Here is a 25958-nt window from a genome sequence, read left to right as displayed (position 1 = left end):
GAAGAAAACATTGTTTCTCGTAATGGCTAGAACTAAGCAGACCGCTCGTAAGTCCACCGGTGGCAAAGCCCCAAGGAAGCAGCTCGCCACCAAGGCTGCTCGTAAGAGCGCACCGGCTACCGGCGGCGTGAAGAAGCCACATCGTTACAGGCCCGGTACCGTGGCGCTGAGAGAGATCCGTCGTTACCAGAAGTCCACCGAGTTGCTGATCCGAAAGTTGCCTTTCCAGCGCCTGGTCAGAGAAATCGCCCAGGACTTCAAGACCGACCTGCGCTTCCAGAGCTCTGCTATCATGGCTCTTCAGGAGGCCAGTGAGGCTTACCTGGTCGGTCTGTTTGAGGACACTAACCTGTGCGCCATCCACGCCAAGAGGGTGACCATCATGCCCAAAGACATCCAGCTGGCCCGCCGCATCCGTGGAGAGCGCGCTTAAACCTGCTTTTTTTTTTCTCTCCCTACATTCATAACCCAAAGGCTCTTTTAAGAGCCACCACCGTAATCATGAAAAGTACATTACATTAACTAATTATTTCAACATCAGTTATACTAAAGTCATCACTTTAATTCTGATATTTATACTAGCATCTCTTGTTGGCTAAAGCAGAACAAACTGCAAATTGCATGATATTATATTCATTTATTGATCCCCTTGGACATTCGGTACCATAACAGGAGGGGAGGTACAACATGTATTAGCATATACATATAGGTCACATAATTATATTACAGTGAATAACTCAAAATGTAATAAAAATAAGTGCATATAAAACAACAATGTGCAAGATGAGGGTATGTATGCCCTCTGTTATTTTACCCATGACTGAAACTAAGCCCATGTTCCCAAATTTGTTGATAGATTTGTATCTGATTGTATCCCCCTTTCTCTTGGTATCTATAGCCAATTACACCCAATCTATTAGAAAAGTTTATTAACAGATTGCAGAATGGGTACAGTACAGTACAATACATACAATTGTTAAGGGGATGCAATTAAAGTTAATTACATTACATTTATTGTAATATGTAACTAATTCCAAAATTAAGAAACTGAATAGTCTCCCATTACGTTAATCCAGTCTTGATAACTATAGGAACAGACTGAAATAACATGCCTTACAGCCTTAAATTACTACACAAACTAGGAACGTTGATTGTTTAGCCAAATTGGGATTTTCTTTCAATGGCACAAAGTAAGACCAGTTCTAATGCAAGTGGTACTTGTAAACAGCATCCATTCCACTAGAATGAAGACTTGGCGTTGGGTTATTATCTAGTTCCTTCCGTAATCTAATTGCTTCTGCTAAAATAATTGAGTTATTAGCTCTTGGTGTGCTCCATAATATTAACATAATTCTGGTGTTGTGTTTAATGCGAGACATGTAATCTGCATACTGTTTTATCGTGACACTAAGTGCCCCCTTGACTCGACATACATGCATTTTTAAATAGTTTGGGTGCATTTATAGCAAATAAAATTGACAATACAATGTGATTTTGAAATCCGGTATATAGAAAGTATCTGCATTTCGTCACTTTTTATTTGTTTAACACAACATGTTATGTCAGCCCACAACTATGACGGTTTGTCCAACAGGCTGAGCGCTGATCCAATAATGAGAATAGGTCGAAAAACATCTCTCCTCCTGCTATAAAGGCATCATAACAGGCCTGGCATTATGTTAGAGGATATAAGACATTCCAATAAGCTTGTCTATGAGGTTATTATTCATAGTATAGTATAGTGACATGGTTCTATATTGTCGGCTCTGTGGGGCGCGCCTTATACGTTGATATAACAATATCCACGTTGTTATTATAATTTCCTTCACCGCCTACATTTGCGTGTATCATTGGTGGAGAGATCGTATGAAAAGTTCGCCAACAATGTAAACCAAACCCTATTATCTCTGTCAGTCCTTCTCTGATTGGGTGATGATGCACGGAGCCATATTTGACCAATAAGCACGAACCTTAGTGAGGATATAAATACGGCTCTACATTATTCTGTGTTCATCTCTAGAATAAACTGAATCATGTCTGGAAGAGGTAAGACAGGAGGAAAGGTGAAGGCTAAGTCCAAGACTCGCTCCTCTCGCGCCGGGCTTCAGTTCCCCGTGGGTCGTGTCCACAGACTGCTGCGTAAAGGCAACTATGCGCATCGTGTTGGAGCCGGTGCCCCGGTTTATCTGGCCGCTGTGCTGGAATATCTGACCGCTGAGATCTTGGAGTTGGCTGGAAACGCTGCCCGTGACAACAAGAAGAGTCGTATCATCCCCCGTCATCTGCAGCTGGCCGTGCGTAACGACGAGGAGCTCAACAGACTGCTGGGAGGAGTGACCATCGCTCAGGGTGGTGTGCTGCCCAACATCCAGGCTGTCCTTCTGCCCAAGAAGACCGAGAAGGCTGCCAAGCCTGCCAAGAAGTAAATTATTTAGCCTCTTCGACAAACTCCACAAAGGCTCTTTTCAGAGCCACCCAGCTCTTCTTGAAGATGCAATATTTCCGTTTGTCCAAATACAATTTGGTTGTGTAACTTACGTTGTTGTCTCGCTACCTCGGACATAAATGTAAGACTATAAACACGTAATGCATAACATTTGACCGTGTCCACTAATGGTTACACTTGTACAGTGCTGTTTAGAAGTAATGTTTAATGTGTTTGTCTGCAGTGTTTTTTTGCCTGTTTTTGAAGGCTTAACAATATAATATAAATTATAAATGCGGTCAAGCGATGATTAATTTTGACTGAAAAAAACGATATGGGTAGTAAGTCATACTGGACAGCGGTATAAATAGTAAGGGTTATACATCAAATTAATCAAATTACAAAAAATTATGCCAAATACATGTAAAAAGGAGTATATGCAGGTATGTACAGACGTGTATATGTATGAATGTGTGTGTCTGTAGATGTAAGTCAAAGCAGTGACAGATGTCACCCAGAGAGCTAAATTTAATGTGCACAAAATCATTGTCTTGGAAAAATGCAGTTTCATGTCGATTATTGTTTGGCTTAATATCAAGTGTGGCTATGGAGTTTTGCTAAAATAATAATTGGGTTATCATGGCTTTGCGCGCAAATAGTTTCCTGTGAGCGGGAAATGTGCGACAAAGCCTCTCAACCAATCGTATACAAGAAGCCAGGCAGCTGTATTTGCATAATTTGGCCTATAAAGAGGCAGCAGTGCGCTTCTGTTTCCACATTCATTGCTCTTTAGTCCTGACTGATCATCATGCCTGAGCCAGCCAAGCCAGCGCCCAAGAAGGGCTCCAAGAAAGCCGTCACCAAGACAACCGCCAAGGGGGGCAAGAAGCGCAGAAAGTCCAGGAAGGAGAGTTATGCCATTTATATTTACAAGGTCCTGAAGCAGGTCCATCCTGACACCGGCGTTTCCTCCAAGGCCATGGGGATCATGAACTCCTTCGTTAACGACATCTTTGAGCGCATCGCCGGTGAAGCCTCTAAACTGGCTCTCTACAACAAGCGTAGGACCATCACCTCCAGGGAGATCCAGACCGCCGTCCGCCTGCTGCTCCCCGGTGAACTGGCCAAGCACGCAGTGTCCGAGGGAACCAAGGCTGTGACCAAGTACACCAGCTCCAAGTAAACTTCTCTGTCCATCTAACCCGTATTCACCCAAAGGCTCTTTTCAGAGCCACCCACTTTGTTTTGAGAGAGTTATCCCAATGATCAACCATGCTCGGGTCACTAATGACTAAACACATATCCCTTTATGCATTTGTTTTTCCTGGTTCCTGTCGTTTCACGAATGGGGTGGGGGTGTAATTCTAAATTCTATAAAACTAAATATATGAGATGCATACAAAGTGTCAGCAATCGGCATATAATCATCAGAGCTACCCACTCTATCCCAGTTCAGGTGACGAATAAATAAACACATTCCTTATGTATTCTGTTTTTCCTGGACCATTTCTAGCATGCTGCATATTGGGTTTCGCCACCGGATGGAGTAAGTGCTCTAGTAGGTGGAACAAGAGCCTCCAATATATTTTCAAATGGGAGAAGTTTGAAGTTAGGCTTAACTGATTTTGGAAGTGAAATTGAGGTTTTTGGTTAGGTTAAAGGTCAAGGGTTGAGTGTTAGGGTTAGATCCTGGTGCACAGACACAGTAAACGGAACATGGTTATAGGGTTTAGGGGTTAAAGCAGTGTGTAAGAGCAGGGTTGAGAGCCTCTAGTTGGCTCCAGCAGCTGTTTGCTATGGGCCTTTAACTGCACTATTTAATAGCATCTATAACTTATGGCAACACACACTCTTGGAGAGTTAACAGTAACAACCATACAATCAATCAAAAAGTGACCATCGTACACAATAAATACATAATTATGCCAAACCTGATATATGATGTCAGTCAGACTCTGGCACATTTAAAATGAATAGTTATTGCATGTTTAATTTGGGACCACAAACCAATATTTTCTGTAAACCTTTTATTTTCTAAAAAGTGCATCTAATCTTGTTGATAGATATAGTAGATTTTTTATTTTACTGTATGGAGCACATTCCCATGGGCTCATACAGAACCAAGCATTTTCCTGTAATGTACATGTACTTTATACAAGACAAATAAAAGCAAACTTGAACTACTTGTAGGCACCGCTCAGCACCATAGACAGTACCAGACCACACTGACAAAATCATTTTGGAAACCGGGAAAGTCAAGTCAAGAGTTTTATTTGTCACTGCATACAAGTATACAATGAAATGTGGGGGGGTCTTTGTGCATAATACAATAATAATATAATAAGAATCCAATAGGTATATGTACATGAGTTATTTACAGAGCATGGTAGGACATGCTAGGTCCTGTGGTAGTGCAATACACTGTTAGCTACGGATGAGGCACAGGGTCTTTATGTACACTGCTATACAATGCTATATTATACAATCTCAAGTTATCCTATACTATTCTTAAAGTCACCTTTCCTTTTGTAAAGTGACCATAAGTGTGAGCGTGTGCAGCATGAGTGTGTGTGTGCTCATGTTAAAGTGGCTGCTAGTGTGTGAGCGTGTACAGTGTGTGTGTGTTGTGTGTGTGCTCTTGTGTGTAGAGTTCAGTGTTCAAGGCTCTGATAGCCCGGGGGAAGAAGCTGAGCTGTCATAGTTGCTGGTGTTCGCAGGCGTTTGCCTGACCGCAGCGCGTGTAGCTTTATGCCAAGCAAGCAGTGCAAAAATTTACCGTAGTGGCATGCAGTAATGCGCCTTTCATTTTCCGCCGCCCAGCGCCCAGGTCGCGCGGAAATAGGCTGTCTATTGCCATTCTCTTTGACAAACTCTAACCTTAACCAGCTCCTTAACAACGCCTAAACTTAACCGTTCTAACCTTAACCAACTCCGAAACAATGCCTAACCTTAACCTTAACCTTAACCATGCCTAACCTTAACCATAGAAATTATATTGCCATTCTCTTTGACAAACTCTAACCTTAACCAGCTCCTTAACAGCGCCTAAACTTAACCGTTCTAACCTTAACCAACTCCGAAACAATGCCTAACCTTAACCTTAACCTTAACCATGCCTAACCTTAACCGGCGAAAGAATACACGTTAAAAAAAAATCACGTTAAAAAATATTTTCGATGGGATTCGAACTCGCCAGCAAACAAGCCATAGGATCCACAGCCATGTGGCCTTGCCAATTGAGCTATTGCTAGATACTGAATAAGGGGCGGTGACTTATATATATTGAGCTCCGCTCGTGTCGGATCTCATGCGCATGCGCGGGCACCTCGCGCGAGCACGCCGGCGCACGCACGCACCTGAGCGAGCACGCCGCCGCCGGTGCACGCACGGTAGCATTTGTCTGAAAAGAAGGGCGCTTTACCGCACTAGCGTGCGGTGACGAATGCGGAAGCATTTTTGCACTGCTTGCTTGGCATTAACGTACAGGCGACCGCAGCAGCTTGAACAGGCTGTTGTTGGGGTAGTGAGGGTCTTTCATTATTCTGCAGGCTCTGGATTTGCACCTCTTGTTGTATAGGACCTGGGAGAAATGCGAGGCCCTGTGCGAGATTTAAACGTGAGCCCCCCCCCCCTAAAGGTTAAAAAAAAAATAAAGTATATATATATATATTTTTATATACATACAGTCAACATATTCTTAAATAATAGCGCTGCCCGAGGCTGGGAGAGAGAGAGAGAGAGCGAGAGAGAGCTCCCGTTCTACAGTCAATATACAGTGTTATCGCTGCACAGACCCGGCAATGCCCCTGACCAGAGGAGAGAGAAATATAATATAGTTAGTAAAAGCACTATATAAGCTCAGAACACAGCTCAGAACACAACACAGCTTAGAAAACAGCTCAGAACACAGAACACATCTCAGAACACAGCACAGAACACAGCTCAGAACATATCTCAGAACACAGCACAGAACACAGCTCAGAACACATCTCAGAACACATGCAGAACACAGCACAGAACACAGCTCAGCACACAGCTCAGAACACAGGACACCTAAGAACACATGCAGAACACAGCTCAGCACACAGCTCAGAACACAGCTCAGCACACAGCTCAGAACACAGAACACAGCTCAGAACACATCTCAGAACACAGCTCAGAACACAGAACACATGCAGAACACAGCTCAGCACACAGCTCAGAACACAGGACTAGGTACAGACTCAGCGAGCACAGCCTAGCCATAGAGAAAGGCCGCCATAGGCAGACCTGGCTCCCAAGCGAAGACAGACCATGCACCCACTGCACACAATATGAGGTGGAAACCGAGCTCCACTTCTTAACAACCTGCCCACTATACCAAGACATCAGAGACATATACTTCCCACAAATTGCAAACACCCAAAGAGACTTTGAAAACATGGACAATAACTCAAAACTCCCATACCTACTGGGAGAAATACAAGAATGTGCAAACACAGCAGCCAGATTTGTGAGCTGCTGTGACAAGAAAAGGACATCCAACGGAATATAACCACCATAAATACCGTACAAGAAATTCCTTCTGTAATGTAATGATTTCTTTTGTTTTATCTGTTTGATTGTTTTGTTTGGCTTTGGCAATGTAAACGTATGTCTCCCATGTCAATAAAGCCCATTTGAATTGAATTGAGAGAGAGAGAGAGAGAGAGAGAGGGAGAGGGCGAGAGAGAAAGAGAAAAAGAGAGAGAGAGCAAGAGAGAGAGAGAGGTGAAAATGTGACAAGGATAATAACAGGTATTGGAGGTGAACTGAATCCATCATTTGTGACGTGCGTTTGTTTTGCCCTCTCTCACCCAATCCTACCTTGAGGGGAGGGAACAGATGGTGGAGGTAAACGGTACCCTACCCCCCCCCCCTCACAGTGAGCTGTGGTGTTCCACAAGGAAGCATACTAGGACCGCTACTGTTCCTAATTTATGCAAATTACATGTCCTCAGCTTGTGACTGCAACTTGTTCCTGTTTGCGGACGACTCAGCCCTGCTGGTCTCTGACAAGAACAAGTTACAGGTTGAAAAAACCCTCAGCTCGGAACTAGGCAGAATCTGCATATGGCTCGCTGATAACAAACTATCATTACACATGGGCAAAACCGAGTCCATTCTCTTCGGTTCAAATAACAAATTCAGCAAGACCGACGGCTTCTCAGTTACAGTGGGTGACAATATTGTCACAAGGAAAGATGAAATTACATACCTGGGTTCCATCCTAGAGGCTAATCTCTCCTGTGACAAAATGGCATCCAATGTAATAAAAAAAGTCAACCAAAGAACTCGATTCTTGTACCGGATCTCCTCTCTGGTAAACAGGAATACCCTGAAGACTCTGGCAGGAGCACTCATTCAAAGGTACTACGACTATGCTTGCACCTCATGGTACCAAAGCACCTCGAAGGCGCTAAAAACAAAATTACAAACATCTCAAAACAAACTGGTCAGACTACTGCTTGACCTTACTCCTAGAACCCACCTCACCCCTGCCCACTTTGACAACCTAGGATGGCTTAGAGTAGACGACAGAGTACAGCAACTTGCAATGGGCCTGGTCTACAAGATACACTACACGACCAAGGTACCCATGTACATGTCAAAATACTTCCCAAAGGTCAGTGAATACCACGATCACAACACCAGAGGGAGCTCCACAAATCATGTTAAACCCAGATTCAGCTCAAATAAGGGACTAAACACGTTTCACAATTATGCCACATCAATGTGGAAAGCCCTACCCAAAGCTGTAAAGGAATGTGGATCACTACCCACTTTCAAAACCAATCTCAAGGGACACCTACGGGAGACTGCAATTCAAAACTGGCCCCATGTAAATGTCCTAACCCAACCCCCTCCAATGTACAGTAATTTACCTAGTATGGTTTTGTTAATAGTCCAATGTACAATTTTGCTTGTTTGTACAGTGTCTCTCCCCCCCCCCATGTACAGTTTTGCTTGTTTATACAGTGTTTCTCCCCCCCCCCAACCACCTCCAATGTAAATTACCCAGTATGGTTGTCAATATCCAAATGTACCCAACCCCCCCACACAACCCCACCCAACCTCCTCCAATGTACAGTTTCTACGTCAAATGTATATACTCCCTTTTCTTGACTCCTTTTGTATCACAAACAGTACTGTATTTGCAAATCTGATATGTCATAAATGTATAGATGTAGCAGTACTGACTATCTGTATGTCATGTATGTCATATATGTCCTGATTAATTGAAAATGGGGGACCCTGATGTAAACAAGACGAAAGTCTTTCTCTGGTCTGCATCCCCTTAACAATTGTGTGTATTGAGCTGTACTGTATTGTACCCATTCTGCAATCTGTTAATAAAGTTTTCAATCAATCAATCAATCAAACCTGGTGATGATGGCCAGGTGGGGTGGAGCCATGCAGGCCGCCATGAAGAGGACCACGTTCTCATGCCTCGTCTGTCTGTAGTTCATCACCTCCTTCTTAAAAAGCTTCAGATGGTCCTGGTTGTTGCCATGCCTAGTTAGCTAGCGTTAGCTAACGCTAGTTAGCCTTTAGCTAAGCTACTAGCCAACATGGCTAGCCCGACTGAACCACATGTTAGCACTCGATAGCTAGCTTTAGCTAACGCTAGTTAGCCTTTAGCTAAGCTACTAGCCGACATGGCTAGCCCGACTGACCCACACGTTAGCACTCGCTAACGCTAGTTAGCCTTTAGCTAAGCCTTTTTTTCCCCCGCTGCCCCCCTTCCCGCGAGGCCCTGTGCGACTGCACTGCTCGCACACCCCCTGAGGCGGCCCTGCCTGCAGGGGTGGCAGTGCAATACCCGTGGTACGCTCGGCTGAGCGAACCACTCTCTGTAGGGCCTTCTTGTCCTGTGCCGTGCTGTTTCCATACCAGGCAGTGATGTTTCCAGTCAAGAAGCTTTCTACAGCTCCGGAGTAGAAGGACTGGAGTATCTTCCCAGATACTCTGAACTTCCTTAACTGTCTCATGTGGTAGAGGCGCTGCTTCGCCTTTTTTACGACTGAGTCTATGTGTGTTGTCCATGTCAGATCCTCTGAGATGTGGACCCCCAGGTACTTGAAGCTTGAAGCTGTTCACGGTAGCCCCGTTTATCATCAGTGGTGTGTGTGTCCCCTGCTGTCTTCTCCTAAAATCCACGATCAGCTCCTTGGTTTTACCAATGTTCAGGAGCAGGCTGTTGTCCTGGCACCAGCGTTCCAGTACCTCAACCTCCTCCCGATAGGCCTTCTCATAGTTGTCCGAGATCAGCCCCACCATAACTTAACCTAGCCATTTTGAAAATGAAATTTAACACCTGAATATATTGGAATGATGATGATCCAAATAAAATGGCTAGGTTAAGTTATGAAAGTTGGAGGGAAAACAACATTGTATTTGAAGTTACTGCACTTTGCCTGTACATTACCTGTATAATTATTTAAGGAAATCTTGCAGCAGAGTGCAGTATCTGCTTTTTTTGGGTTAATTAAAATAATTACATCATATTTTTGTATGCCTAAAGATGACTTCATTAATACATGTTAAATCTGGGTACTATCATATATCTACCTATAACACATTTTGGATGGCAAGTCAAAAAACTTTAAAGCCATTTTTCTCAGTTTCACTGTTTGGAAGTTACTGCGGTCTGCCTTGACAGGGCAGTATAGTGTAAGTTAGTATTAGGACATGTGCATGACAGTAAGGTTAGTTAGGGTTAGAGTTTTTTTTTTCTTTTTCATTTAATTTCAGATAATGATTGAAGAAGTGCGTCTTTAGTCGACGGCGAAAGATTGGACAGGTTTCGGCTGTCCTAACTGTGGTGGGAAGTTCATTCCACCATTGTGGGGCAAGGACTGAGAATAGGAGACTTCTCTTTGATGACCCTCCTGGAGCTCGGATAGTAGGTCTGAGGCGGCCAGAATATGCAGAGCGTAGGGGTCTTGAGGGTGTGTAGTTAGAGACCATTGACCGGAGGTAGGCGGGAGCCGTTCCCTTCGCCGTACGATATGCCAGGTCGAGGGCCTTGAAGCGGATCCGTGCGGCCATGGGGAGCCAGTGCATGTCCCTGAGAAGGCTAAGTTATCCTCTTGGAACAGTAACAATCAATCAAAAAGTGACAATCTCACACAAAATAAATAAATCGATCCTGATAATATGATAAGCTGGTATGCCGGTCAGACTCTACTTTCTTTGCCCCATTTAGAATTCATAGTTAAATGCATGTTTAAATTGGAGAACTACAGTATGAAGTTTCAGAAAAACTATGTTGCTGGATCCAGTCGGCCAGCTGGCCTGGGGACATAGAGAACAAGTGTGTTGACGACGGGACCCCTGGCCACCCTGTCCCCAGCTCTAGTAGGGGTTAATCCTGTATTTACATCCTTGAATGTAACCTCCACACTTTTATCAGTGAACCATTTACTTTGTTAATTTCTAATAGTACTTTACTACAGTATTTAAATAATAATAATAATAATAATAATAATAATAATAATAATAATAATAATAATAATAATAATAATAATAATAATAATAATAATAATAATAATAATAATAATAATAATAATAATAATAATAATAATAATAATAATAATAATAATAATAATAATAATAATAATAATAATAATAATAATAATAATAATAATAATAATAATAATAATAATAATTGTAGCTGAGGGGCTACACAACCCGGACTGTATTAAAGATTGTTTAGATTAAACCACTACTAAAGAATATTAATAGCCAGACAGTATAGTTAGACAAAATGGCGGACACTCAATTGACTGCGCAGGGACAGGGATACCTGGTTAATAAGCATTTTAATAGTCATAGCAACATACATATCAGTTATCACGGTTCTCCTTTAATAATAGAATGTCAGTGTATCAAAGTCAGCGGTAATGAATAGTTCCTAGGTTACGGATACTCAACCGGAGCTCTGCAGGGAGTGAGGTGAAACGAGGCGATACTGGGAAAAGCAAATGGTAGCTGGAGACGATGGTTTCCCTCTGGAGCTCCAAGCTCCGGAGGAACTGTAAACCGGTCGGATAATCCTGTCGCCGCTGGAAGAAAGGGGTCTCGTACGGAACCGGTCCTTGTAATCCTAGCGCCCGATGGCAGGGTTAATAGCTATTAATCCAAAAGCCCGTTGGCATAGATGGTAGCTAGCTAGCTTCGTTTGTACTGGAAGCTAAACCCGCAGACGGTCTCCAATGAGTAGTTATATCCAAACGGCGCTGGGTTTAACTATAAGTCTCTCTAGAAAATGGGGGACCCTGATGTAAACAAGACGAAAGCCTTTCTCTGGTCTGCATCCCCTTAACAATTGTGTGTATTGAGCTGTACTGTATTGTACCCATTCTGCAATCTGTTAATACAATTCATCAATCAATGAATGAAGATATGATACGGCTTCTTCCAGACACTGACTAATATCAAGACCAATGAGTCAGGGTTTGACCTACTCGATTGTTATGAGAAACTCCAAAATAAAAACTCACTGGAATCAGACAAACATGCAGGCTGTTCAGAGTAACTACTACTACTACTAGAACACATATTCAATTCAATTCAAACTTTAATACAGACTCATGGTCCAATGAAAAAAACACACAACCTAGATATAAAATTACACACAACAGGCAAACATAACATCACTTAAAATGCACATCAACATCCCACAAATAGACAGTTGTGCCAATGTCTCCACATAATAGTGGTTCGAAGTCAGCCCATGTCACCCCACTTCTCAGGGACTTACACTGGCTCCCCATTGCCGCACCTTACCGAGTGCAGAACAAAGTCCACTGTCCACTGAGCTGGAGGAATGCCATTGGGAGACATCAAGTCACTTGATGTTGTAATGAGTTTTGATTGGTTCTGCAGAAACGCTCCTATGTGTGTTTAGCCATCAAACCATTTATTTTCATAAAACTATGACCCAAAAACGGTTCCCAACAAACAGAAATGTGTTACAGTTTTTCTCAATTGCTTTGGTGCATTTCTCTGATCAGAATTAAAGTTCTCATAACTGTTAGTGCATTTCTCAAAACAATTCGTACAAACTGCAAAACCTAGGTGATAACCTGCAGAAGCGTGTCACTTGCTCAAAATGGATAATTCATTCCTCAAAAGCAAGTATTCATGTCAATGAAAGTGTCACTGTCATCAAAATGAAAAGTCCTGACACCATTGTTTATGAACAAGATAGTCAAATGGCTTTGCCATGTTTTCGTTATGACAGTTCACTCTGTAAGTGTTTTCCAATGCAAAAAAAGTCAGATCTTGGTGACACTTTCTGAAAATGCTCAAGACAGCACTATACACTATTTGCACAGCCATTTGAAATCTACAGTTACACATTGCTGTATTTAGTGAGGTAAATGAGTACAAGACACGTATGTTTCACATTTTTACTGCATAATAGCTCTTTGCAATTTTAATTTGTTCACAGCATTGTGCAAAAGAAAAATACAAACAAAATGTACAACAAACATAAGAAACACCCTTTGGCCTTTGGGTAGAGCTGTGTACAACTGTAAACAATATTGCAGTACATATTGGAACTGAATTGGAACATACAACATACACAGTACTGTAAATCATTCATTCACATCCAGACGTTCCTGTCTGTCTGGCTATTGGATTCAGGAATGGGGAGTAGGGAGGGAGATATTCCACCAGCATCCTTTCATGTGCTGCAAACCACTGTGTGACCAGAATTGCGTGGTGAAAACGCACATTATCCCATACAACAATGTACTTGGTCAGATGGTCGCCATTTAGACCCCTCTCATTCTCAGGGATTATGTCCCTGTAAAGAGTGTCTAAAAAAGTCAGCAGATGTGTGTTGTATGGATCAATGCGGGGCATATGGGTGAGGACGCCGTTTTCTGAGATGGCTGCACACATTGTAATATTCCCTCCTCGTTGGCCTGGGACATCAGTGGTTGCTCTCTGTCCAATGCGATTCCTTCCACGCCTTCTACCTTTGCCAGATTGAAACCTGCCTCATCAACATATATGAATGTGTGCAGTGATTCCCTGGCATCCAGCTCCATTCAGGGGAAAAATTATAAAGAAATGTATAAAATTTGCGTAACAGATTTTGACAACTAGTTCAACATATTTGTATGTAATGACTCAAGCAATGAAATGAGGACTATTAGTTTTATAGGGAATGACTATTCAGCAGTCATAAGTATAGTTAATTTTGACTGACATGACCTAAGCAAATGATAATGTTATAAAACAGCAGAGAATTGTATGAAAGCAATTGATGCATGTCCAAAAGCATTTGCAATTTGTTCTGAGGAATGAGAAACTGCTACTATGATGTGCACAAATTACAAAATGTTGTGGAGGTTGAACTAACAGTTATGAGAACTTTAATTCTGATCAGAGAAATGCACCAAAGCAATTGAGAAAAACTGTAATATATCTATGTAGTTCATATTAAAATATCATATCCTCTCTACACCCAGATCAATAATTTCACTAACAAAAGCCTCTAGCAAGCTTCGGCCCCCATGTCTATCTACTATATATTTACTATCTACAATCTACTATCTATCGATTATCAATCTACCATCAACCAGATTAGATGCACTTTTTTAGAAAATATAGGTTTGTGGTCCCAAATTAAAGATGCATTTAACTATTAATTCTAAATGTGCCAGTCTGATTGACATACCAGTTTATCATACATCAGGTTTGACACATGTATTTATTTTGTGTGCGATGGTCACTTTGATTGATTGTATGGTTGTTACTGTTAAATCTCCAAGAGTGTGGTCAGAAGTTAGATGCTATTAAAGGCCCATAGCAAACAGCTGCATGTGGAGCCAACTAGAGGCCCTCAACCCAACTCCTGACCTTTAACCTAACCAAACAGCTAAAATTTAATTACAAAATCAGTTAATCCTAACTTCTCCAATTTGAAAATCTATTGAGGCTCTTGATCCACCTACTAGAGCATTTACTCCATCTGGTGGCAAAACCCAATATGACAGGCAGCATCCTAGACATGGTGCAGGAAAAAAAAAATCATAAAGGGACGTGTTTATTCTCATTAGTCACCGGACCTCGACGGGTCATTGGGATAACTCTCTCAGAACAAAGTGGGTGGCTCTGAAAAGAGCCTTTGGGTGAATAGGGGTTAGATGGACAGGGACGTTTACTTGGAGCTGGTGTACTTGGTCACAGCCTTGGTTCCCTCGGACACTGCGTGCTTGGCCAGTTCACCGGGGAGCAGCAGGCGGACGGCGGTCTGGATCTCCCTGGAGGTGATGGTCCTACGCTTGTTGTAGAGAGCCAGTTTAGAGGCTTCTCCGGCGATGCGCTCAAAGATGTCGTTAACGAAGGAGTTCATGATCCCCATGGCCTTGGAGGAAACGCCGGTGTCAGGGTGGACCTGCTTCAACACCTTGTAAATATAAATGGCATAACTCTCCTTCCTGGACTTTCTGCGCTTCTTGCCTCCCTTGGCGGTTGTCTTGGTGACGGCTTTCTTGGAGCCCTTCTTGGGCGCTGGCTTGGCTGGCTCAGGCATGATGATCAGTCGGGACTAAACAGCAACGAATGTAGGAACAGAAGCGCACTGCTGCCTCTTTATAGGTCAAATTGTGCAAATACAGCTGCGTGGCTTCTTGTATACGATTGGTTGAGAGGCTTTGTCGCACATTTCCCGCGCACAGGAAACTATTTGCGCGCAAAACCATAATAACTCAACTAATATATTCTCTTAGCAAAACTCCATAGCCACACTTGATATTAAGCCAAGCAATAATCGACATGAAACTGCATTTTTCAAGACAATGATTTTGTGCACTTTGATAGCTCTCTTGGTGACATCTGTCACTGCTTTGACTTACAATATATATATACACACACACACACACATACACGCACACACACACACATCCATACACTTCTGTCTGTACATACAGTTGCATAATCCTTTTTACATGTATTTGGCATCACTTTTAATCATGGAAATGCCAGTATACATTTATAAGGTGAGAGATGTTTTCTGATGGTGCTGAGTCGTCTCCATGAGCATGTTTCCTCTTCTTTGGGTTATTTATTACTCATCATAAACAGATGACGCAGACCGGCATGGTCTCACTGTGGTACAAGATAATAATACAAGTATGACTCTAACAACATAGTATGTTTCATTCCTTGAGCTATTTCTTCTGAATGTATCAAATGTAGCTGGCAGCCTACTGCACCACATTCTAAGATACTTTACTTCACAATGAGTTGAGCCCTAACAATAGAGGCCTGTATATCTGACCTATAGGCTAAACACAAACTGTAATGTTTGTGTTGTTCCGTTTCTTCCAGTATGGCTGCCTGTAACCGTTGGTAACCACTTTCAAAAGAAAATGCCTAATTTGTGTGCAGTGGTAGTCGGTAAAACACTTCTGAAAAGCATGATATTACTGTTCCGTTGTGACTTCTTTATAACATTCATTAATAAGACACAACACTATGTGTTGATATGATAATCTATACATATCATTTATACATAGCAACCATTCCATTGCCTTTACTACACAAACATTCCGTGCAAGGCTTCTTTTGTGGAAATGCAGAACATGTTGATATGGTGCGTTTATGTTTGGCGATATGGTGATTCATTATGAATCTACTATGTCTATTTAAACTATTGAAATATAATTAAAATAGACCAATGCAGTTATTATTTATTGTGCTAAGTGTTCAGTGCAGCAGAATTTTATCAGAAAACACAGCAGATCAGCAATGCCCAAAAAGCATGTATTGTCAACAAGCATGCAGCAGTCTAAAGTACACAACAAACTAGTCCCCCCCCCCCGAAAAGGAAAATGTAGCTACGTTTCTTGTGTGAGTTATGAAATGTTTTGCAACATTAATTAAATGTTAGTTGTAATTAATATAGGCCACGTGAAACCTTCCTCTGATCTAAGGTGGTGATCATCCCTCATACGAAGTCGAGGTGACCCACGCTACAGGCCACCAGCAACAGTGTGTTTACCAACACCGGGAAAGCATCCATTTAAAACAAAACGCGTCACCCCAGATTACTATTCTTGCTCCCAGTCTCTAGTCAGGTAGCTCGGCTCGCTGGAAAACGAGATTATGTCGGATTATAATGCAATCTAAAGAATTGTGAGACATAAATAACAGAGAAAGGTATAGCTGCGCACCATGGTGAAGGCGCAAATTGGTGGTTTGAAGCGTCCACAAACACACCAGGGGTCTCCAAATGGTTTAATTCTGATGGCACATATTTCTGCTTGCTGACCCATTTGGCGTTAAATTCCTGCAATATTCATAGTTGTGTATTTTAGCTCTTTTTTGGCGAGGAGAAAACACAAGCGGCAGAGCAGTTTGGCAGCACAGAGGAGGACAGGGTGGGTTGAGTCTACATGGCTCTCATGTAGTGTTTAAGACCAGCCCTCTGACTGAGCTTCAATATCATAATTCTACTTGTGTTGAATCTGAGACAGAACGAGAGAAGATGGCAGAAGTCGCTCCCGCTCCAGCTCCCGCCGCTCCGGCTAAGGCCGCTAAGAAGAAGGCAGCTCCCAGACCCAAGAAGGCAGGTCCCAGCGTCAGTGACCTGGTCGTCGAGGCAGTGTCTGCTTCTAAAGAGAGGAGTGGTGTGTCTCTGGCTGCCGTAAAGAAGGCTCTGGCTGCCGGCGGCTATGACGTGGATAAGAACAAGGCCCGCGTTAAGACGGCTGTCAAGAGTCTGGTGACAAAGGGAACCCTGGTCCAGGTCAAGGGTACCGGAGCCTCCGGCTCTTTCAAGATCAACAAGGCTGAGGTTAAAGCCAAAAAGCCCGCAAAGAAAGCCGCTCCGAAAGCCAAGAAGCCAGCAGCCAAGAAACCTGTCGTGGCCAAAAAGCCCGCGAAGGCAGCAACTAAGAAGCCTGTTGCCGCCAAGAAGTCTCCCAAGAAAGTCAAGAAGATGGCGGCCAAGAGTCCCAAGAAGGTAGCAGCCAAGAGCCCAAAGAAGGTGAAAAAGCCCGCTGCACCCAAGAAGGCCCCAGCTAAGAAGGCTGCCAAGCCCATAGCAAAGAGAGCAGCTCCCAAGAAGAGATAAGCGTTTGAACAGCATGTTGTCTTTAATTCAACAAAAGGCTCTTTTAAGAGCCACCCACCTCTTCCATGAAAAGCAATATTGTACTCTAGTGTGTGTGGAAGTGAAGGGACTTATCGAAGTATATAACTTAGTATTACTTATGGGATGGTTGATTTCCACGAGTTACTTCCAGCACGGCAACAAAGCAAACGCAACTTTATGTTATATAAATATGGAGAATACTGCAAAAAAAAGAATATAAAATATAGATCAGATATAGGTTCTTAATTGGAGAATGTTGATTGTTATTAAGTCCTGTTTGATTAGTGGGTCCTACTAACTCAGATACTTTACCGCAACGAGTTGAGCCCTTTATTGTGGAAATACATAAATTGCTATCATGGTGCATTTATGTCCGTGCGTAAATGACCGCTATGACACTATTGGAATGACTACGGGTGATGGCCCATTAGTGGACACAGCAGATTAATGTAATTTTATTTATTCAGACCAGTTTAGATCATATGTTGGCACATAATTATGTTCCCCACTACCTCACATTAAATATCTACACAAGCAACCATTATATTATACAGAACAAGTGGAACATTGTCTCACAAAAGGCTCTTTTATGGACCCCACTATTTATATGAAACAGGCACGGCTACAAAACACTACTTGTAGTTCTACCCATTTATTTATGTGATTAGTGATCCAGACCAGCAACATTGGCAGGTAAAGAAAATGGTCTCAATGAGTCGCACCGCTTCAGATAGTTTACGAGTTGAGCCCCAACAATTGTGGAAATACACAAATTGGTGTCATTATGGTCAATTTATGTTTGTGCATGCTGTAATCTATATATAACCCTTACTATTTATGTTTTTTTCAGTTCAAATTAATCATCACTTGACCGCTATGACATGCCCTACCCAAAGCTGTAAAGGAATGTGAATCACTACCCACTTTCAAAAACACTCAAAGAACACCTATGGGAGACTGAAATTCGAAACTGGCCCCTGTAAATGTCCTAACACAACCTCCTCCAATGTACAGTAAATTACCAAGTATGGTTTTGTCAATATTCCAATGTACAGTTTTGCGAATTGGAGCACAGCCGTACAGTGTCCCCCTCCCCCCTCCCACCCAACTCCAATGTACGGTTTCTATGTCAAATGTATATACTCTCTTTTCTGGACTCTTTTCGTATCAAAAACAGTACTGTATTTGCAAATCTGGTATTTACATTTACATTTAGTCATTTAGCTGACACTTTTATCCAAAGCGACTTACAAGTTCTGTACGACAAGTCATCAGGAAGGGCACAACTCTATCAGCTGAGCAACAATGTTCATCAAAGTGTTGAGTGCTACAGTGTAGGTTAGTTTATTAGGACATGTTTTTGTTTAAATTCAGATAATGGTTGAAGAAGTGTGTCTTTAGTCGACGGCGAAAGATTGGGCATGTTTCGGCTGTCCTAACTGGGGTGGGTAGTTCATTCCACCATTGTGGGGCAAGGACTGAGAATGTGTCATAAATGTATAGATGTAGCAGTACTGTCTATCTGTATGTCTATGATAAATAGAAAATGGGGGACCCTGATGTAAACAAGACGAAAGTCTCTCTGGTCTGCAACCCCTTATTAACAATTGTATGTATTGAGCTGTACTGTACCCAATCTGCAATCTGTTAAAGTTTTCAATCAATCAAACCATTTATAATTTTATATTATATCGTTAAGCCTTCAAAACGGGGACAAAAACACTGCAGACAGACAACACATTACTTCTAAACAGCACTGTTATGCATTACGTTTTTATCGCCTTACACTTATGCCCGAGTTAACAAAGTAAGTTACACAACCAAATTTTATTTTGACAAACGGAAATATTGCATTTTCAAGAAGAGGTGGGTGGCTCTGAAAAGAGCCTTTGTGGGGTTTGTCGAAGAGGCTAAATAATTTACTTCTTGGCAGGCTTAGCAGCCTTCTCGGTCTTCTTGGGCAGAAGTGTAAGGCGCATCCGTGGAGAGCGCGCTTAAATCTGCTTTGTTTTCCTACTTTCATAACCCAAAGGCTCTTTTAAGAGCCGCCACCGTAATCATGAAAAGTACATTCCATTAACTCATTATTTCGACGTGCCAGTTATACTAAAATCAACACTTTAATTCTGATATTTAAAATATTTAGACTAGCATAATCTTGTTGGCTACTGTAGGGATAAAGCAGAACCCACTGCAAATGGCCATATAACATTTATTGATCCCCTTCGGGTCATTCGCTATCATAACAGGAGGGGAGGTACAGGTAATATAATGCATACATGTCACAGAATTATATTACAGTGGAGAAGTAAACATTTAATAAATAGTCAGTGTAAACAATATACAATATAATTAACACTCGACATGCGCATATGGGCAACAAGGTTGTCCTCTCGTAGTAGGTTCGTCCGGGAACATGGGGCCTCATTTTGAGAAGCATCATAGAAATGTGGGAACATAGGCCCAAATTTGAGTGAAAAGAAAATCTGGGGCTGTGGGACCATTGGGCTGACCCCCATGATGCAACACATTACATTGTCCTCGATAGGGAAATTCAAAGTTTTACAGTCGAGTAAAGTAGTTTGAATATGGTCATCTGTGTCTTGTGTGTTGATTACAGCTCAATAAAATAAGGTAGCAGTCCATAAGGCGCGGTATTGCTATATTTTCATTTATATTTCATGGTGCTGTAATTAACAAGGATTTTCTCTCAAGGGCAGATATAGTGGGAGGAATTAGCTCGGGAGTCAATACATTTCCAACTGTACGAGGTGCTTAATTTATGTCATATCAACTTTGCTATTTTGCCCATATTTTATTTTAGGAGTAACAATGTAACCGCACAGGTTCATACACTGAGACAATAGGACATTCTTTATTGGTAGTTTAAAATTCAAGATGACAAACTGGTTTTCAACTCAATGTTGCAACAATCAACAACAGCTCAAAAGTAACCCATGACCATACACCCATAATTATACATGTTCCAATCATACATATAACTCAGAGTTAAGCCTTTTTCTGCCCCTTCTCTCATTGAGGGCAGGTAGTGAGAGGAATCAGCTCAGTGACCACAGATTTCCATCTGGTTTCATGCTGAACTAGTTTGAGGGGCTTCATTCATAATGTCATTAACAGACTCAAACGTTGACACATCACTCGGGAGAAAAGATCAATCATGCCGTCCTTGTACATTTCTTTCCAAGTATTTAACATTCATTCAGTTGCTATTTTACAGATATTTATTATTTTTGGAGCATCAATGTAGTTCCAGTTGGTTGTGTAGAGGCTGTGGCAGGTTTCCGTGTTAGTATAATACTCTGAAGTGGAGCCAGGCAAGGGAAATACATTATTCAGAGCACAATTTTACAATGAGCTGTAACTCTGAGATGATGAAATTTGAAAATTAAAGATATAAAGGAAAAAGGGAGATTGGGAGAGTTGAATAAATAAATCATGAAGTTCTTGTTTCGTTCTTGTTCTTGTATGTCATAAATGTCTGGATGTAACAGTACTGTATATCTGTATGTCGTGTATGTCATAAATGTCACTATGAATTGAAAATGGGGGACCCTGATGTAAACAAGAAGAAAGTCTTTCTCTGGTCTGCATCCCCTTAACAATTGTGTGTATTGAGCCATACTGTATTGTACCCATTCTGCAATCTGTATCTAAATCTAAAGTAATCGTTTCCATATTTGTTAAACAGAGATTGGTGTGTTGCATCAGTGAGGATTATCAACTGATTTTTAATGCAAATCTCCTTCCCAGGACAACCATTCTTTCTTTGACTGTTCTCAGCCCAGCTGACTGGTGAACATTATTGTATATTTATATAGCCTGTCTTTTTTTTATAGCTAGATTCTGTATTATTTGGATTTTTTTTTACGTGTGAATTTGCCACATTGCTCCAGGTGGGGGTAGAATAGTCAGTGGTTTTAAGTAGCTTTCATATTCTGGTATCATATTTTTTTTTTATTCAGCACAAAATCAAAACAGTACAGATATGCAGATATGCTTTACATCACGTTCTCAATTAACATCATGTCTGTACCGTATCATTAAGAGACAGCTATGCTTGGGGAAGGGGCGTGGGGGACACACACAAATCAATAATAAAATAAATAAATAAACAGGTAAACCAGAATATACTACATGTCAACCTCTCTTCTCTGGGTGTAGTACAGTAGTAGTAAACATTTTCTTATACCAGAGCTTTGGTTGTATCACCATCATTGCATTATAAATCTAACTTTTCATTTTCCATCACTGACTCTTCTTATCTATCTAGGTCGTCCTCGGACGGGCCCTCCATCGGTGCTTCCAGTCATCCCGATCCTCCATGCATCTGGCTAGCTCGCCGGTGTATTCTGTTCCCACATCTCTCCTGAGTACGTCCACGTAAGTTAATGTGGGACGTCCTAGTGATCGATGCCTGTGTGTTGGTTCCCACAGCACAAGTTTGCTGGTTGGCATCTCATGTCTCTGGCAGTGACCTGCCAGCCTCATTCTCCTGACTGCCACTTTCTCGCTCACCCTTAGCACCCCCCCCCCCCCCCCCCCCCCATACAAGTTTGCATTAGTGACATGCTCATCCCTGTTGATGTTGAGCACCACACGCATCATTCTGGTGTAGCACCCATCCAAGGACTTCTACAGGGTGGGCTTCAAGGTCCAGCATTCACTGCCATACAAAAGGACAGACTCAACTGTTGCATGAAAGAAGTTAAAAGCATGTAAATGCATGCAGTTAGGATTGCATCCTTTTTCCCGTTCATATATTTTTTCTATTCAGCACAAAATCAAGACAGTACAGATATATTTTACAACTAGTTCTCAATTAACATCCTATATGTACCGTGTCATTAAGAGACAGCTATGCTTGGGGAAGGGGCGTACAAATAAATACATTAATAAATAAAAATATATTAAAAAAAAAAAAAACAGCTTTCATATTCTAATCACTGTGCCTCCTTCTGCAGAACACTTTCAGGTGGTTTAGCCGCCTTATTGCCTTGTTCCAGACAGGTTCGGCTGGGATTAATATAGACGCGGGCTAGACATGTTGTGTAAATGTTGGGGCCATGAAGACAAACTTGCAGAGGAACCCTATTGGCCAAACCTCAAACCCTCCCCCCACACTTTGTCTCGGCGCTCGTTGGCCTCAACAACGTCCTAAGAGACGCTTGAAATACGCATGATTTGGCCAACTGAGACGTTGCACCATCATCTATTCGTGAACATGTCTGGTCGCGGAAAGGGAGGAAAGGGACTGGGAAAAGGAGGCGCTAAGCGTCACCGCAAAGTGCTCCGTGATAACATCCAGGGAATCACCAAACCCGCCATCCGCCGTCTGGCTCGCCGTGGTGGAGTGAAGCGTATCTCCGGTCTGATCTACGAGGAGACCCGCGGTGTGTTGAAGGTCTTCCTGGAGAACGTGATCCGTGACGCCGTCACCTACACCGAGCACGCCAAGAGGAAGACCGTGACCGCCATGGATGTGGTCTATGCTCTGAAGAGACAGGGACGCACTCTGTACGGCTTCGGCGGCTAGACTTTTATTCTACCAACTATCCTAACACCCAAAGGCTCTTTTCAGAGCCGCCCACTTAGTCACCGAATGAGTCAATTATACGTTGTTAAAAGTACATTACATTTATTGTAATATGTAACTAATTCCAAAATTATTCCCAACACGTAAACGTCAATCCAGTCTTTAACTATTGGAACAGACTGAAATAACATGCCTTACCGTCTTAAATTACTACACAAACTAGGAACGTTGATTTGTTTAGCCAAATTGGGATTTTCTTTCAATGGCACAAAGTAAGACTAGTTCTAATGCAAGTGGTACTTGTAGACAAAGCATCCATTCCACTCAAATGAAGACTTGGCGTTGGGTTATTATCTAGTTCCTTCCGTAATCTAATTGCTTTAGCTAAAAATCATTTTGAGTTATTAGCTCTTGGTGTGCTCCATAATATTAACATAATTCTGTTGTGTTTAATGCGAGACATGTAATCTGCATACTGTTTTATCGTGACACTAAGTGCCCCCTTGACTCGACATACATGCATTTTTAAATACTTTGGGTGCATTTATAGCAAATAAAATTGACAATATAATGTGATTTTGATGTTCTGCTATAAAGGCATCATAACAGGCCTGGTATTATGTTAGAGGTTATAAGACATTCCAATAAGCTTGTCTATGAGGTTATTATTCATAGTATAGTGACATGGTTCTATATTGTCGGTGTTGGCGCAGCAGCCATTTTCAGCAAAGGTCTAGACAGCCTTGGGCTACTACGGAGGAATAAAAGACGCCACACACCACTGACCGAATCTCACCAGTGAGCCGGCAATGATCCCTTTATTGGAACCAGCTGCGTAATTGTCAAGCTGACAAGTATGACGTCAGCATAAGAGCATTAAAGAGATGCATCGTTCACGACTGTTCAACACCCCCCACTTGATCTTATTCTGATAAAACCTTTGACATACATTTACATTTTCTTTTCTTTCATTTTTAACCTTCAACACCAAAAATAAAATACACAAACTTTTCAAGCATGACCTTTGTTGCAGGTTTGGTTAACATATCAGCTACCATTTCTGTTGTTGGACAGTATTCAATAATAATGTTTCCATCATTTACTGCAGATCGAACAAAATGATATTTAATGTCAACATGTTTACACCTTTGGCGACACACAGGATTCTTTGAAAGTGCAATTGCCCCTTGGTTATCCTCAAAGATTGTCACTGGTGCATAATCATTTTCACTATCCATTCCTTTTAATAACTGCACAAGATAAAAACTTTCCTGTGTAGCAGCTGCCAAAGCCATATATTCTGCTTCACATGTGGATAAAGCAACTGTAGGCTGTTTCTTAGATTTCCAGGAAATAACAGGTCCTGTCTGACATAGACTAAAACAGTACCCAGTTGTGCTCCGTCTGTCATTTTGATCTGCTGCCCAATCAGCATCACAATATGCAACAAGTTTTAGTTTTGAATCACTTCTCTTGTAACACAACTCCTGGTCTACAGTTCCCTTCAAGTATCTCAACACATGTTTTGCTGTTACCATATGCTGTTCTTTTGGTTCGGATAAGTGTTGAGACAACTTACTGACAATAAAACTTAGATCAGGTCTAGTACATGTCATTACATAAATCAAGCTGCCTACCACTTCACGATACCTCTTTTGATCAACAGATTCACCTTCATTGTCAAATTGTTGTTTATACTCACATGGAGTCGATCTTGCCTTGCAGTCAGACATGTCAAACCTTTGCAATATTTTCATGATGTACCTTTTCTGGTTCATCTTTATTTCACCATCTGTCTGTGTGAAATCAATGCCTAGAAAGTTCTTAAGTTTGCCAAGATCTTTCATCTTAAATTTGGCTCCCAAAATGTCTTTTACATTTTGGATTGTTTGACTGTTGCTTCCTGCAATGATAAGATCGTCAACCCAGATTATCAAAATAATCCTTTCACCTTTAGATGTTAGTTTATTGTAAACACAATGGTCAGCCGGGTTTTGGATAAAACCATTTTCACTTAGATAATCATGGAGCATTTTATTCCAATTCCGTCCTGATTGTTTCAGACCATACAGTGATTTGTTAAGTTTACAGACCAGTTTCTCCCCCTTCTCTGACTTAACCTCAAATCCTTCAGGTTGCTCCATAAACAACTCACAGTCTATAGGAGCATGTAAATATGCCGTTTTAACATCCATTTGATGCAACTCCAAATTATGTTCTACTGCAATTTGCATTAGACTACGTATAGAGGTCATATTTGCGGTTGGAGAAAAGGTTTCCTTATAATCAATACCAGACACTTGACTATAGCCTTTTGCTACATACCTGGCTTTGCATGTTTCAACTGGGTTCTCTTTCACTGTGTAAACCCATCTGCCCCCCACTGCATGTTTACCTTCTGGCAGTGTGGTCAGGGTAAATGTGTCATTTTCCCTCAGTGAATCCATTTCCTCTTCCATAGCTTTAGTCCATAATTGAGAATTTGGTGATGACATAGCCTCCTCCAATGTTTGGGGCACATCACAAATAACTCTATAACAGTAATCAAGGGTTAGTTCTTCTTGGTCATCAGATTCGACTTTACACTCATAATCCTTCAAATATTGAGGAGGTTTTCTTTCCCTTTGTGGATAAGATTTACCCTGGAAATATTGAGGAGGTTTTCTTTCTCTTTGTGGATAAGATGTACTCTGGCTACTTTGGCCTTCACCTGTCTCAATGTTATCACAAATCTCATTCTCCTGTGACTCTTTTGTGAGTACATTTGCCTTTTCAGTTGTTGGTAGGTGGTTTACAGCTCTCCTCATACTGAAATCTTCATCACCTGTTTCCTGCTCTGT

The 25958-nt window shown here is 41.7% G+C and overlaps 6 protein-coding genes across 6 annotated transcripts; 5 read left to right on the top strand and 1 right to left on the bottom strand.

Annotated features, from left to right (window-relative positions):
• The first annotated feature begins 5 nt into the window (after window positions 1-5).
• Window positions 6-645, top strand: LOC311240207 (histone H3.2-like). Its single transcript, XM_084328751.1, has one exon. It carries the CDS (start codon window positions 23-25, stop codon window positions 431-433), a length of 411 nt encoding a protein of 136 aa, XP_084184877.1. The 5' UTR covers window positions 6-22; the 3' UTR covers window positions 434-645.
• A 1388-nt stretch (window positions 646-2033) lies between these two features.
• LOC311239894 (histone H2A-like) lies at window positions 2034-2426 on the top strand (the record flags this gene model as incomplete). Its single annotated transcript, XM_084328338.1, has 1 exon — window positions 2034-2426. One exon carries the CDS (start codon window positions 2034-2036, stop codon window positions 2424-2426), a length of 393 nt encoding a protein of 130 aa, XP_084184464.1.
• An 807-nt stretch (window positions 2427-3233) lies between these two features.
• LOC311240211 (histone H2B-like) lies at window positions 3234-3608 on the top strand (the record flags this gene model as incomplete). The annotated part of the gene is made up of 1 exon (XM_084328755.1): window positions 3234-3608. One exon carries the CDS (start codon window positions 3234-3236, stop codon window positions 3606-3608), a length of 375 nt encoding a protein of 124 aa, XP_084184881.1.
• An 11016-nt stretch (window positions 3609-14624) lies between these two features.
• Window positions 14625-14999, bottom strand: LOC311240209 (histone H2B-like; the record flags this gene model as incomplete). The annotated part of the gene is made up of 1 exon (XM_084328753.1): window positions 14625-14999. The coding sequence occupies one exon, from the start codon at window positions 14997-14999 to the stop codon at window positions 14625-14627; it is 375 nt and encodes a 124-aa protein (XP_084184879.1).
• Window positions 15000-16955: 1956 nt separating this feature from the next.
• Window positions 16956-17543, top strand: LOC311239893 (histone H1-like; the record flags this gene model as incomplete). Its single annotated transcript, XM_084328337.1, has 1 exon — window positions 16956-17543. One exon carries the CDS (start codon window positions 16956-16958, stop codon window positions 17541-17543), a length of 588 nt encoding a protein of 195 aa, XP_084184463.1.
• Window positions 17544-22806: 5263 nt separating this feature from the next.
• On the top strand, window positions 22807-23118 carry LOC311240212 (histone H4; the record flags this gene model as incomplete). The annotated part of the gene is made up of 1 exon (XM_084328756.1): window positions 22807-23118. One exon carries the CDS (start codon window positions 22807-22809, stop codon window positions 23116-23118), a length of 312 nt encoding a protein of 103 aa, XP_084184882.1.
• Between the last annotated feature and the right edge of the window lie 2840 nt (window positions 23119-25958).

The sequence above is a fragment of the Notolepis coatsorum genome (genome assembly GCF_963971535.1).
Source record: "Notolepis coatsorum genome assembly, chromosome: 14".
NCBI lineage: Eukaryota > Metazoa > Chordata > Actinopteri > Aulopiformes > Paralepididae > Notolepis > Notolepis coatsorum.
The sequence above is the reverse complement of the archived record's forward strand: the minus strand, read 5'-3'. Positions and strand labels throughout refer to the sequence as shown.

Excerpts from the sequence above, each read along its gene's own strand:
- LOC311240207 (XM_084328751.1), top strand. The coding sequence starts at position 23 with ATGGCTAGAACTAAGCAGACCGCTCGTAAGTCCACCGGTGGCAAAGCC.